Consider the following 16,098-nt stretch of genomic DNA (forward strand, 5'->3'; position numbering starts at 1 on the left):
ATTGTGGCCGCCAGCGCAGGTTTCCTTGCGTCACCGTGCCTGGGCCGGGAGGAGGAGCCCGGCCTCACGCAGGGCGATGGGCAGCACTTTTTCAGTGTTTCACCCTACCCTCGGTCCAAAAATCACCTTCCAGGTACCGGAGGTAAAAAAATATGCTGGAGAAACTCACTCCAGCATTTTTTTCCACCTTCAATTTTTCCAGCATCTGCAGTTCGTTCTTAAACATTCCAGGTACTGGAAATGACGGAAGTCTGTGGACCGGATGATTGAGGATAAAAAAACGCCTGCGGGCCAGATGATTTTGGGTTACGGGCCAGATTCGGCCTGTGGGACGTAGGTTGCGGACCCCTGGTTTAGTGTGTTAATCGAGTGCTGCCTGAAAGCTCTTAACATCCTTGTAATGGCTTCATGAGCATCATCTTTTAGTCTACTGTGGCCGGAGGGGGTGGACTTGTAATTACAATGTCAGAATTCTGGAAATAATATTTTTTTGTGTTTGGACTCTACAACATTTCTGAAAATGAATGCTGTTTATTTTTAGACTTTGAAGATGATGATGTCTATGGCCAATCAGTGGAAGACGACTACTGCATTTCACCTGCAACAGGTTTGTCAATATTATCACCTATCTTAGAATTGTAAAAACAGGGTAAATCTGATAGTCATTTTTCTTTATAACCAAAAAATAAGTCTCTTTGCTAGCATATTTTCATATGTATGTTTGTGATTACATATCATTTAAGATACTTCTCGTTTTAGAAGTGCCCTGACTAATCTATCTATCTTCTACATATACTTAAAAGTCTGATCTTGGATGTGTGTGTGTGTTTATTTGTTTGATCACATCGTCTCGAAAAAACGACGCGCTAATGGTAAAATTTTTACATGTTTCGGTAGAGATTTTTCCCTTGGAGTCCGAAATCGCCTTATCTGAAAATTTCATGCTTTATTTCTCGAGTTATTTCTGAAAATGTTCAAAAATCTGACAAAACTTTGAATTTAAAAACTACTGTCTTTCGCTGATGACGTAGAAAATGGGTCTGCACGCCCCGCTGCCGAGTCCCTTCTTCCTCTCACTGCTCAGTGACGTCACCCCCCCCCCCCCCCGTCCCTCAGGTCCTCTCAATCTCACTCCTTCCCCCCCTCTCCTCCCCCCCCCGTTATTCAAGACTGCTGCCTGCACCGCTCCAAAAGACGCAGACGTCTTGTCCCCCCCTCTATGAGCAAGTCTCTGGCCCCCCCCCGCTCGCCGAGTCCTCTGTCCCCCTCTCTCTGCCCTCATTGAGGGGACGGGACCAAGCTGTCCCGGGTCCTCGGGTCTCTGCCCCCGAGTCACGTCTTCTGCCCTCCCCCCTCTCTGCCTCTCTCTCTCTCTGCCCCCCCCCTCTCTCCCCCCCCCCTCTCTCTGCCCCCCCTCTCTCTCTGCCCCCCTCTCTCCCTCTCTTTCTCCCCCTCTCTCTCCCTCTCTGCCCCCCTCTCTCTCTCTCTCTCCCCCCCCTCTCTCTCTCTGCCCCCCCTCTCTCTGCCCCCCCTCTCTCTCCTCCCTCCCTGCCCCCTCCTCTCTCTGCCCCCCCCTCCTCTCTCTCTGCCCCCCCCTCTCTCTGCCCCCCCTCTCTCTGCCCCCCCCCCCCCTCTCTCTCTCTCTGCCCCCCTCTCTTTCCCCCCTCTGCCCCTTTCCCTCTCTCTCATTCTGCCCCCCTCTCCCCCCCCCCCCTCTCTTCTGCCCCCCCCCCCCCTCTCTCTGCCCCCCCCTCTCTCTCCCCCCCCCCTCTCTGCCCCCCTCTCTCCCCCCCCTCTCTCTGCCCCCCCTCTCTTTGCCCCCCCCTCTCTGCCCCCTCTGCCCCCCCCTCTCTGCCCCCTGCCCGCCCCCCCCCCCCCCTCCCCCCCTCTGCCCCCCCCCCCCTTGCCCCCCCCTCTGGCCCCCCTGCCCTCTGCCCCCTGCCTCTCTGCCCCCTGACCTGCCCTCTGCCCCCCCCCTCTCTGCCCCTTGCCCCCCCCCCCCCCTCTCTGCCCCCCCCCCCTCTTTGTACTGTACCTGCCCAGTACTTTGGTTCTGTCTTTACTAAGGAAGACACAAACAATCTCCCAGAAATACTAGGGAACCGAGGATCTAGTGGGAGGGAGGAACTGAAGGGAATTCACATTAGTCAGGAAATGGTGTTTGGTAAACTGTTGGGACTGTGACATCTCCAGTTTGCAGATGACACAAAGCAGGGTGGCAGTGTGAGCTGCGAGCAGGATGCTATGAGGCTGCAGGGTGACTTGGATAGGTTGGGTGAGTGGGCAGAAGCATGGCAGATGCAGTATAATGTGGATAAATGTGTTATCCACTTTGGTAGCAAGAACCGGAAGGCAGATTATCTGAATGGTGTCAGTTTAGGAAAAGGGGAGGTGTAACGAGACCTGTACATCAGTTACTGAAAGTAAGCATGCAGATACAGCAGGCAGTGAAGAAAGCTAATGGCATGTTGGCCTTCATTGCGAGAGTATTTGAGTTTAGGAGCAAGGAGGTCCTACTACAGTTGTACAGGCCTGGTGAGACTGCACCTGGAGTATTGTGTGCAATTTTGAAGAAGGACATTATTGCTATTGAGGGAGTGCAGCCTAGGTTTATCAGGTTAATTCCTGGGATGGTGGGACTGACATATGATGAAAGAATGGGTCGACTAGGCTTGTACTCACTGGAATTTATTTGGATGAGAGGGGATCTCATAGAAACATAAAATTCCTAGATGATTGGACAGGCTAGATACAGGATGTTTTCAAGAGAGAGTTAGATTTAACGCTTAGGGCAAAAGGAATTTAGCTCTTGGGGCTAACGGAATCAAGGGATATGGGGAAAAAGCAGGAACGGGGTACAGATTTTAGATGATCAGCCATGATCATATTGAATAGCGATGCTGGCTCAAAGAGCTGAATGGCCTTCTCCTGCACCTATTTTTCTGTTTCTGCACCTATCCTATCCATGTACCTATCTAAATGTTTCATGGACGTTGCGATAGTACCTGCAAATGTTTTTAGCAACCATAGAATTATAATCATTTGTATAAAAGTTATAAATTCACTTTTGCTATATTATTGAAAACTATGCTTTTGTATCTATTTTAAATTGCAGCTGCGCAGTTCATTTACAAAAGAGATGACCACAACACCAGAGCCTTTGCAGAGGAGCCTCTGGAAGAAGGTGATGAGTGTCTAGAAGAAACGATTAAAGAGTCTTCCCACAATAACCAGCCTACAAGCACAGTTGACCAAGGTACATTAAATAATTTAAAATGGGTTTTTAATATTTCAAATATGAATACTATGTTGTACTTTTAAACATCAAGTTAAGTAAATAAATGAAAATAAAAATGCCATAAGTCTTAGTAATGATACCGAATTGAATATGTGCATTCAACTAAGTTGAAAGCATGGAATAATCTCCACCCTACTATAGTTACCCAACCAGATGCAACTAAATTTAAAGTAGCTCTTTCTTCCCAATAACCCTTTCTGGCTTAAGTCCTCCCTCCACCACCTCCAGTTTAAATTCCATTTGGAATATTTTGGAGGACTTTACACTCTTATTGGGGGATTGGTGTGCTGATAATCTTTAGTGGGGGCTAAGATTATCATTATATCTGAATTTTATTCTAACTCGTGCATGCATTTTGGCTAGCCACAAGAAAGGAATAGTAGTGGTAAAGAAGAAGGACTACGAGCTCCTGGAGTATACAATATATTCTAGTCCTTCCATTATTTGCGTGGAAACTGGCCCTTCGGCCCAACTTGCCCACACCCAGATGCACTAGTCCCATCTGCCCACATTTGGCCCATTTCCCTCCAAACCTGTCCTATTCATGTACCTGTCCAACTGTTTCTTAAATGTTGGGATATGCCCTGCCTTAACTACCTCCTCTGGCAGCTTGTTCCATACACCCACCACTCTTTGTGTGAAAATGTGACCGCTCAGATTCTTATTTCAATATTTTCCCCTTCACCTTAATCCTCTGTCCTCTGGTCCTCGATTCACCAACTCTGGGCACAATACTCTGTGCATCTATCCGATCGATTTCTCTCATGATTTTATACACCTTTATAAGATCACCCCTCATCCTCTTGCGCTCGAAGGAATAGAGTCCCAGCCTACTCAACCTCTCCCTATAGCTAGGACCCTCGAGTCCTGGCAACATCCCCATAAATCTTCTGTATACCCCTTACCAACTTGACAACATTTCTATAACATGGTGCGCCAAACTGAACACAATATTTTAAATGCGGCCTCACCAACGTCTTCAGATTCAAACTTTATTATCATTGTGCAGTGTACCGTACAGAGACAATGAAATGCTGTTAGCATCTCCGTAGAAGCGACATAGAATATGAGCAATAAATAAATATATTTACGTGCATTCAGTCATAGTAGTGCAATTCTTTTTTTCCTGGTGGAAGGAGTGTCCGGGGGGGTGTGTGTGATTGGCAATCATCGAGGTACAGTGTTGAGTAATGTAACAGCTGCAGGGAAGAAGCTGTTCCTGGACCTGCTGGTCAGGCAACGGAGAGACTTGTAGCGCCTCCCGGATGGTAGGAGGGTAAACAGACTGTGGTTGGGGTGAGAGCAGTCCTTGAAGATGCTGAGCGCCCTTCGCAGACAACGCTTGCTTTGGACAGACTCAATGGAGGGGAGTGAGGAACCGGTGATGCGTTGGGCAATTTTCACCTCCCTCTGCAGTGCTTTCCGGTCGGAGACAGAGCAGTTGCCATACCATACTGTGATACAGTTGGTAAGGATGCTCTCGATGGTGCAGCGGTAGAAGTTCACCTGAATCTGAGGAGACAGATGGACCTTCTTTAGTCTCCTCGGGAAGAAGAGACGCTGGTGAGCCTTCTTGACCAGAGTTGAGGTATTGTGGGTCCAAGAGAGGTCATCGGAGATGTTAATCCCCAGGAACCTGAAGCTGGAAACACGTTCCACCTCTGTCCCGTTAATGTGAATGGGGGTGTGCGTGCCGCCCCTAGACTTTCTGAAGTCTACAATGAGCTCCTTGGTCTTCTTGGAGTTAAGGGCCAAGTTGTTGTCAGCGCACCATGCTGCTAGGAGCTGGACCTCCTCCCTATAGGCCGACTCATCATTGTTGCTGATGAGGCCAATCGCCGTTGTATCATCTGCATACTTGATGATAATGTTAGTACCATGTACAGGTGTGCAGTCGTAGGTGAAGAGGGAGTAGAGGAGGGGGCTCAGCACACAGCCCTGTGGAACGCCAGTGTTCAGGGTGAGGGTTGAAGAGGTGTGCTTGTCTAACCTAACAGACTGGGGTTTGTTGGTTAGAAAGTCCAATATCCAGTTGCAGAGGGAGGGGTCGATGCCCAGGTCACCGAGTTTGGTGATCAGTTTAGAGGGTATAATGGTGTTGAATGCTGAGCTGTAATCGATGAACAGCATTCATACGTAAGTGCCTCTGTTGTCGAGGTGGGAGAGGGCGGAGTGAAGTGCCGTTGAGATGGCATCCTCCGTACTCCTGTTCTTGCGGTAGGCGAACTGATAGGGATCCAATGTGGGGGGTAGGTAGCCTTTGAGGTATGCCAGGACCAGCCTCTCCAAGCACTTGGTGATGGGAGTAAGTGCAACTGGGCGGGAGTCTTATAGAACTGCAACATGACCTCCCAACCTCCGTACTCAATGCTCTGATGAAGGCCAATGTGCCGAAAGGCTTGTTACCACCCTATCTACTGCATCTTCAACGAACAATGCACCTGCACTCCTAAAGTCCTCTGCTCTACAACACTCCCCAGAGCCCTAGCATTCACTGTGCTTATACAGTAGCCCTTTATATTTTTATCTTCCAAGTACAAATTTAATTCCCATTGAAGGTACATTATAATCTGTCTTCACCTTCTGGGTTCCAAGAATTAGCAGCAATTTAAAAGAAAAAACATTTCCATGTTGCCTTTGGTTCTTTTATCAGTTGCCTTAAAACTCTTTCACCAGTGGGAATAGCGTACTAGGCTGTCTAAACTCTAGAACAAAAAAGCAAGTTAATAGGTTGGTCACTCAGCATTTAAGGAGCACCATTTTCTCAAAGAGTGGTGCTTACATGGAACAAGCTGCCAGACGAAATGGTACAGGTGGGTATCCTACACCCACTAGGGACAATTTTTACATTTACCAAGCCAATTAACCTACAAACCTGTGCATCTCTGGAGTGTGGGAGGAGTGTCTGTTGAAACTGAAGATCTCGGGGGGAAAAACCCATGCAGGTCACGGGGAGAATGTACAAACTCCGTACAGACAGCACCCGTAGTCTGGATCGAACCCGGGTCTCCGGCACGGCATTCACTATAAGGCAGCAACTCTACCGCTGCACCACCGTGCCGCCATTGAATTGCATTGAATTTTCCACTCCCTTGTCTCAGCTCTCCTTATGATTCCCCTTTGGTCCCCCCATCTTTGTTCCTTTTTCCCACATCCCATCCTCCCATCACCCTTTTTTGTTTCCTCTCTCCCCAACTCCCCCCCCCACCTTCCCCCATGCCCAGGTTTCATCCATGCACTACCCAGTCACACACTTGAGCTCCTGTACTACCTTCCCCATTGTGGGAGCAAGATGAGAACATGGTCAAGGTGGTGCAGATATTTGTTATCAGTTGCTGTCTTGAGCCAGTGCTTTCCGTAGATCCATTTGGTGGGTAGGTCAATACCCATGATAGAACAGACAATGTCCACCACCAACACATTTTTACTCACTTTTGTATTGAGATGTTCACTTTGCATTATTCTGAAGAAATCTGAACCAGAAACTTTTCTGAACACACTTCTATATTTCAGTTCGTTTGTATGCCTGCCTGGATAAAATGCGCGAAGTTTTGGGAGAATCTGTATCGGAGCAAATAATGGTGGATGCTGTGCTGAAATGTCAGTACGATGCGTGTAAAGCCCTTGAGCTTGTACTTTCTGAGGAATGCAAGCCAACCCCAGAAATAAAGAACCAAGTTGCAGCCCCTTCAAAGAAATCCACAGTAGGTATGTGAAATATTGGGTTATTTTAGTTTGTGATTTTTTTTATGAAGTGCCTTACTGACTTAAATTAGTAAAGTACTAAATCATATCATTAAGTTGTATACTGTGTGATGAAGAATGAAACTGAACTTATTTCAATATGAATATTGTTATCACAGTTAGTGTTATTTCAATGTAAAATTGTGCCAATGCATGCTATATGCAAGTGCATAAAATAGGGAATTAATCATTCCAATTATTTTTGCTCAAATTTCAATTGATTAGATGATTATGATAATGAGCATAGTCGAAGGTAGAGTTTTTGTTACCTAAATCCATACTTTAGCTAAATGTTTTGAATTTTGTTTTGTGGCTCCTTAATGGCAAAGAAGTGTGTTTATACTCTTGAGACTGAAGTGCCATGAATTGGGATCAATTGATGAGATTCAGATTCAGATTCAACTTTAATTGTCATTGTCAGTGTACAGTACAGAGACGTGTAACAGAATGCATGTGTAATAAAGGCAACATTTGAATTTATCAGTCATACAGCATGGAAACAGGCCCTTTGACCCAACTCGTCTGTGGCGACCAAGATGCCCCATCTAAGCAAGTCCCGTTTTGCCCATATATCCCTCTAAACGTTTCCTACGATGACCTCTCAACGTGTATTTTTAATGCTGTTATAGTATCTGCCTCAACTACCCCCTCTGGCAGCTTGTTCCATATACCCATCACCCTCTGAGAGAAAAAGTTGTTCCTTGGGTTTTAATTAAATATTTCCTCTCTCACCTTAAACTTGGTTGCACTTGGGACTTTGGACTTTATTTTGTTTTGTACCATATTGTTTTTTATTTATTTGTTTAACTTTATTTTGTTTCTTTATTATCCACTGAGTACTATGTTTACAAACCTGTTGTGCTGTTGCAAGTAAGAATTTCATTGTTCTATTTTGGTACATATGACAATTAAACACTCTTGACTTGAACTCTTTCTTGCTTAATGATATCCTTCCTACAGCAGGCTGACCAAAATTGAACACATTACTCCAAATGCAACCTCACAAACGTCTTGTACCACTGTAACATGACGTCCCAACTTATTTGCTCAATACCATGACTGATGAAAGCCAATATACCAAAAGCCGCATTTACCACCCTATGTGACATCCCGTTTAAGGAATTATGTATCTGTACTCTTTGATCCGCTCTACAACACTCCCCAAGACCCTACCGTTCAACGTGAAGGTCCTGCCCTGTTTTGACTTCCTAAAATGCAACACTTCGCACTCATCTGCAATAAATCCATTAGCCATTCTTCAGCCCACTTGCCCAGCTGATCAAGACCCTGCTGTGAATTTTGATAAACCATCATCACTGTCTAAGATATCACCTAATTGCTTTGAACTCTCACCATCACACTTTTATAAGCATCCCACTATCCCCCTAAACTTATCCATAACTATTTTAAAGCTAATAGAACTGTAGACTTTTACCAACTGCTTTGATATCTTTTAATTTATGCCATTCTTTTTCTTTTAAGGAATTTATTTAGGCTCAGTACAACTGCGAGTGCATTGACTTTTTTTTGCTTTGGCATAATAATGATTAAAAACCACACTAATCATCATTAATCAATTTCCAAGATGTTTGCAGATTTACTGAATAAAAACTTGATAGTAATTATTTGTAACTATATTTGCAATCAAACATATCTTTTCAGCTATTGTTTGTAGTGCAAGAATATTATTCAGTTCTCCATATTAGCCATCAGTTTCTGACATTTTCCAGGTGTTTCATTATGTCAATGTTGCCATTGGTCATCAATTAGCTTTTAGAGTGAGAGAGGCTAATATGCAAAATTTTGTGTCAGAGCACAAGTGTGTTATCAAATAATCAATATTAACACCACACTTCAAAACCCTCACAGATACTTTAAAGATGGCACCACCATCATGACATCAAACTATTTTCTTAGTTGGACCTTGTTTTGGAACTATTTGTTCTATTTGAAAACTTTGGCACTTACACCATTAGTAGTTTTCCAAAAGTTCCCAGTTCTAGAGATCTAGAACATAAGTCTTGACAAGCTTGCAAGTTGCAATCTTGAAATGTAATGACAAAAGTGAAATAAATATTTCCAGTTTCTATTGAATGATAGTGGGAGCGAAGGTGATGACTTGCCATGGCTCGTTTAATCTAAATAAATGGGTGGACAATAAAGCAGTTAACTTTTCAGATTGATGAAAGATCATTCATTGACTTAACTTTACAATTTTGGCAAATGATGTCTGACATGAATTTACAGCATTTTTTAATTTACATTGGGCACATGAACTTGGATTCTGAGTAGCACATTGTTAGCTTTGCAATGAGCAGAAATTCATTGAAACGTTGTCATGTCATTTTCTGTAGCATTCTTCAAATTTTCACTACATTTAAGAGACCAGGGCCTCGTGTTGCACTTTTTAATTAACTCCGATTACAGATTAGTATAAAAATGAAGCAGTGGAGTGTTGCTTTACAGTTGAATCAATTCATTGTATCATGTATGTCATAAAGATCGACCTTTATGTATTAGATGGTTGTTCATGATTTTTGTGTGTAAAACCATTACAAGGCTTTTATACTTGGGCAGTTACTGAGAGTAAGCCTGCATGTGTTTTCTGCTATAGGCATCCAAACCATTAAAATAGTTGTCTTGAGTTTTTGCTTTTCCTTTGTTGAAGGCAGCTGCCTGTTATGGGAACTTTGGTTGTTCTGCATTTGGTAGATATTATTAACTGGGGACTAGGTAGTTAAAATTATTAAGTATTCATTGCTTATATTGATAGGTTGCAGATAATTTTTACAAAGGCTTCAGTCATTGAGGCATTGGTCAATAGAATGAGAAATAAGATGCCACTGTACATTCACCTGCTTTACTTCAGCACTTTGTTTTTCCTTTCTGGGTAGTTCTGTTCCTTAGTAATCAAGTTTTATTCCTTATTTTGTATATTTGCCTGGAGGGTGGGATGAAGCGGGGATGTTAGCTTCATATTAGAACATTAGATCACACCAGTATTACCAGTGCCCAAGAAGAGTAAGGTGACATGCCTCAATGAATACTGACGGGTGGCACTAACATCTGTGGTAATTAAATGCTCTGAGAGATTGGTTATGGTGTATATCAACTCCTACCTTAGCAAGAACCTGGACCCACTACAATTTACGTATTGCCACAGTAGATCAACGGGTGATTCGATCTCGCTGGCTCTTCATTCTGCACTGGACCTCATGGATAATATAAACACATTCGTCAGGCTGTTGTTCATCGACTACAGCTTGGCATTCAATGTCATCATTCCATCCAAACTTGTTACCAAGATCAGGGAACTGGGTCTCTGCACACCTCTTTGTAACTGGATCATTGATTTCCTCATCAACAGAACACAATCGATATGAATTGGCAACAACACTTCCTCCACGATAACCATCAGCACCTCAAGGTTGTGTGCTCAGTCGCCTGCTGTACTCCCTCTAGCCTACTGTGGTAGGTTCTCAGCTCATTTGAGAGAGCAACTGTTTGGAGATTTAAAGATCAGGCAACTGTTAACAAAACAAATCTAGCGATTAATTGATTTTAAATTGGGGTGAAGTTGGTATTTCCATTAAAAATTTTGAGAAATATTCCATAATATTTAACTAAGTTATATGTGATAACAGAATGTTTTATATTTAATTGGATTTTAGACTTTTTTAAATACTTGATTAATAACAAATGCCTTTTCCTTTTGCTTCCCTTGTGGCTCCATCTTCTTCCAATCTGATGAAATTGGAAATTGCCATTGGGCTCCTGAATTCCTATTTGGTTTCTTGTCCATCTGACCATTTCTGGCTATCGTAAGGTAAGGAGACCTATTTCACTCATCAAAATTAGTAGCTCAGAAACATTCAGATTCATGTTTACCAATGACATTATTAGATGATACTGATAATTCTTCAACGTTTGTTACTGATAATTCTTCAACTTTTGACTTGAGTATCCTACTATCGACTCAGTCTGAGCCAAGTTATACGTCTGCTCCCATGATTGCTTGCGAATCTATTAATAATGAAAGTGCAAATGAGGGTGAGGAAACCCGAACACAGAACATTTCATTATTGGAAATGATCAAAAAATCCCCAAATGTGTTGCAGACACATACAAGGGCACAAAATGGCCCATTTGCTGACCAGACTACAATAAATTCACACCAAAGGGGTATTAATCTTGCAGACCTGATTAAAGATTGTGAAGGTAATAACAAACAAAATTTGAGTCCAACTATTTTACCTGTGATGCCTAATGTGATGAACTCTGTTAAGCCTGTCACAGACATTGCACAGTTGTCTTTTTTGGCACAAAGTAAGACTGAAGGAATCTTGCAACCTTCCCTCACAGAATTGCCTTTTAAAATAGTGGATCCAAATTATAGCCAATCTAGCTATTTAACCTTGTCATCAGAAAACCTTGGCAATCTACCATCTTCACTTGAGTGTTTGCATCTAGCTGAACAGCTAAACCAGAAGAAAAGTAATGATCTTCATGATACACTTGATACAATAGATCAAAGCAGTCTGAAAGGTGTAGTAGAAAAGCATAAAAGCTTGTCCTTTCATCCATTTGGAAGTCCTTCACTAGCAGATCTCATCGAAGAACATAAAAAAAGTAGTTCAAGCATTTCTAATTCTCCCTCGGTTCCTCATTGTAGCTCAACGGACAGTGTAATATTACCATTAGGGTCTTTATCATTAGCACAGTTAGCCGGTGAAAGTCAAAATAAAACTGCTGGGCCTTTGTCATCTTTAATAAAATCGAAACCTTTGAATACTTCTGAATTGGGAAATATGTCACTCTTTGATTTAATAACAGAAAATATTCAACAGGTATCTGAAAATTCAAAGACACAATGTGTTCATTTTAGCTCATGTAAAAGTCAGCAATCTAAAGGAAAAACTATTGGGCAGCAATCTACTGATTCAAAGGGGATCGTCAAAAAGAAATCCTTGAAAACAACGATTATTGAAAACTCTACACTCCAAAGTAAAAAAACAGCAAATTTGTATAAAGCATTCAATGGGAATGTGAGCATTCGTAATCGTAAACCTTCAAAGAGGACAAGGACCACTTCATGGACAAAACGTTGTTGTGCTGAGCCATCTTGGTTTGCTCTTGCTATGTGTTTTCAGAATCCTACGAGGAAAAATAAAAATTCATTGCTTATTCATAAATCATTTTTATATAGCAGACAAGTTCCAGAAAGAATAGGAAAAGATCAGGATACTTTATTAGAAATACAACCATTTGACTTCAGTACACCTTCTCCAGATGATATTGTAAAGGCCAGTCAGAAAAAAATCTTTCATTAGAGAATAGAATCAGCATAACGCTGCCTCACTTTGTATTGATATTGAATTGTGAACTGAGTCATCAGAAGGAAAGATTTGAGCATCAAATGATTACTTTTGATTCGCAAATATTGGCCATATTTCAGGATGTTAATACAGATTGAATAAATTTTCCACTGTAGAACATTGGATGTTATTGTAAAATCTTCCGAATAGTGAATTCAACCAGTAGTCATTGCCTGTACACAGTTGAACGTTACCTCAAAAGCTAACAAAGTTTTAAAGTAAAGCTTTGTTCTTCTGAAAATATGGTTACATTTCTCAAGACCAATCTTTATTAAGCTTAAAAAGTTTGTTTTTATTTTTCTAACATTCTTGGGCATATATTACAGAAGTGCAGCTTCTATGTATTTTTAATCTTTGTATATGTTCAGTTTTTTATTGTAATAGCAAAAAAGTTTCCCAATTTTCAATAATTTCTTTGGTTTAAACTGGCAATAATAAGAAAAGATAGACTATTATTGCAGAAAGTTATTTGTAGTTGCTTTTTGTATCAAGAACACTGCATCAGACTTTAATTGAGCTATTTATTTATTTAATATTTTTAAACTAAGTAAATAAAACCAGCCAGAAGAGTACAGCTTATGGCATTTTTGGTGATGATAGTGAAGGGATAAACTGGTTGTGTTTTTCTGTACTTTTCCTATTTAAATAGGATTTTTCCTATTTATATTACAGCTGATGAACACGCAAACATATTTTCACTGACAGTATTTTCTATGCAAGTCTAGAGTGGTTATTTTTAAGATCATCACTTAAATTTGTGGCAATTACTGTCAGACTTTCAATTCTAAGATGACTGTCACATTGTCATACATCTTGTGCTCAGTTTGAGATCATATTAAATATTTCGTTTTATATCGGTGCCATTTGAGCCTGTAAAGAAAATGCTGGTATATGTACTATGCATGTCCTAGCTTATACCATTAAAGAGAGATGAATCTACTTATTAGTAACAGTGATCTAGCCTTCTCCTGTTTCTCTCCAGTCAATTCTTAAGATGTAATTATGGTTGAAGTAGATTGAGCTCTTAAATGTATGATTTCCTCCTGTGATGCTGTGTTTACTGCCATTTTTCGTATGCCATATGTCATTCCACTGCTTAAAATTCTCATTGGACCTAATGTATTTGAACCTGAAAATTATTCCAAACCTGAGATTTTAAGCTTCAACTCTTTTTCCTGCTGTTGATCTGAGCATATGTTATGCTTCAGTCTTAATGTATTGACAAAAGGAATGACTTTTGATGAAAATTGGAAAACTAAGAAATAAATATTCATAGAACAAGATTTTTAAATACATGCACATTTGAAAAGATTTATTTCACTTGCTAGTATGTGTATATGTATATATTGTGCATTTATAAATGTTAAATGAGTAAATTCAGATGGTGATCTTTTTCTTTTTTGCATTTTGAAATATTTCAATTCTAGTGCAATTGCAATCACCCTTTTTAATTCTGGACTGAATGAATAAATTCAATTAAAAAAAGAACCAGCATTTGTGTGGGAATAACGATGAGGCTAACAGTAGTTATTGTTTTATCTGGTGTGTGTGTGTGTGTGTGTGAGGGGGGGATTCAAGATTCAAGCCATATTCGTACAAATAAAGGGCTGCTGAGTTGCCAACAGGTACTCCAAGCAGACACCTCATCAATTGGATGTAGAAGAAATCTGTATAAATCTCTGGTACATAGCAAACGTTGAATGAGTGCATGTTCAAGAAGGCTGGAAAATCGAAGGTAGACAAAAATGCTGGAGAAACTCAGCGGGTGCGGCAGCATCTATGGAGCAAAGGAAATAGACAATGTTTCGGGCCGAAGCCCTTCTTCAGACTCTTCAGAATTCAGATTCAGAATGAGCGCATCCATGTAAATGATTTTTAAATTGTAAAAACAATTACAACTTTCTGGTCCTGAAACTTTAACCATGCAAGTAGAAAGCCTTGTTTCTTGAGAACGTAGTATTGGAGATTTAACAAACCTTTCTGTCAATTTGTTTCATTTTTCTTTTTGACTTCTTGCTTTACCGATCTTTATTTCTCTTTTCATTATATGATTTATGTCTGGTTTATAATTAGTTTGGAGTGTCAGTGTTTATGATTAGTTTGGACAGTACATTTCCTGCTAAATGCATATGCCACTGGCCCCCTGTAGATAATGTTGTACCGGATTAGTGAATCAGTGCTTGCAAGAATGAGAAAACACTTAAATAACTGTCAGTGTGATTTATTTTGTATCTACTCTTCTAATACCAAGCTATTGTTGTTTGGGGATTTTGGGGATGAAATTCCTCCTCCGTTGTATGAGCTATACGTCGATTGCCATAACGAGATGTGCCTTTTGCTCCGCTTCTCAAATTCACTTCCTTTGGCTTCGGTGGAACTGAAATTTGTTGGCTGAATTCAATACACAGCTGTTACTATATTTCACATTTACCATCAATTACTAATTTTTTAGTTTCAACTATTAGTTAACTAAGAAATTATTGTTTTTTTAAAAGGCGACTTTGGATGAGATCAAGGGCTTGCGTATATGTAATCACCTCCACCTCAATGAGAATAATTGCCAACCCCCAGTTACCCACATCTCAGATAAATAAATCTCAAAATGCATACCTAACAGTATCCGGGTAGATTATGTGTATCTCAACATTAGTTTGTATAAAGATTTTGTAGATTGGTTTATTTCCAAGCTGTTTCTAAAATAAAGAAAAACAGGTGCCCTATATCACTAGCATAGCATAAATCAACGTTGTTAAGCTTCTAATGCAGGGGCCTCCGAACTTTTCAGCATGAGGGCCACATTAAATATTTGGCACATTTTTGCAGGCCGTAGGAATAAATAAAGAAATCACACGCACACGCACACACACACACACACACACACACACACACACACACACACACACACACACACACACACACACACACACATGGCACACACACTGGCACGCACACAGTGACATACACACACACACACACACACACACACACACACACACGTGGACTCCCACATACCGAAACATATACAGACACGGAGCCGCACACCGACACCAACACAGACACACAAACACAAGACTCACACAGATTCACGCATACAGCCTTTTTCACACTTTATCTCTCTCTCCCTCTCATACACACACACACACACATGCACTTTGATCACCCCTCAGGCATATTAACAGACCCACGCATGCATAATGCTCACCCATCGGGCACACACTCACAGAGCCAGCTACCGATCGGCCGATCTCCGTAGGGCTGGCGAGAGAGATGGAGGGAGAGAGAGGGGGGGAATGACAGAGATGGGGTGAGAGAGGGGGAAGGAGAGAGATAGAGAGGAGGGGAGGGCAGGGGAGGATTCCCCTGGCTGCACCAGCACGCGTCGGCAGAGACCCGGTCAAAGGGTCCAGGCCAGTATGGCGCCCCGGAGCGGGAGCTGTTCACGGGTCACCCTCACGGGGGGGAGACCGCTACACGCCGACCCAGCCGCCAACTAGCTCACCCCCCTCCCCATTGCTCCACTCCCCACCCCATGCTACCACCTCGCACAACTTGCCTTTGCAACACAGGAGCAGCTGCACGGTGGTGCGGCAGTAGAGTCGCTGCCTCACAGCCAGAGACCCGGGTTCCATCCTGACTACGGGTGCTGTCTGTACGGAGTTTGTACCTGCATGGGTTTTCTCC

The 16,098-nt window shown here is 41.9% G+C and overlaps 1 protein-coding gene across 5 annotated transcripts in view; it reads left to right on the plus strand.

Annotated features, from left to right (window-relative positions):
* hbs1l (HBS1-like translational GTPase) overlaps positions 1-16,098 on the plus strand; it is a 143,297-nt gene that overhangs the window by 18,211 nt on the left and 108,988 nt on the right. The window contains exons 2-5 of one of the 5 annotated variants that reach the window (XM_055635958.1): positions 542-607; positions 3,116-3,256; positions 6,812-7,006; positions 10,874-11,260. In XM_055635958.1, coding sequence (XP_055491933.1) covers positions 542-607; positions 3,116-3,256; positions 6,812-7,006; positions 10,874-11,260 — 789 coding nt within the window. Of the gene's footprint in view, positions 1-541; positions 608-3,115; positions 3,257-6,811; positions 7,007-10,868; positions 11,261-16,098 lie in introns of those variants that run through there. The other 4 variants (XM_055635959.1, XM_055635960.1, XM_055635961.1 and 1 more) reach the window with 4 other exon arrangements.

This window comes from Leucoraja erinacea, chromosome 5 (assembly GCF_028641065.1).
Source record: "Leucoraja erinacea ecotype New England chromosome 5, Leri_hhj_1, whole genome shotgun sequence".
Taxonomy (NCBI): domain Eukaryota; kingdom Metazoa; phylum Chordata; class Chondrichthyes; order Rajiformes; family Rajidae; genus Leucoraja; species Leucoraja erinaceus.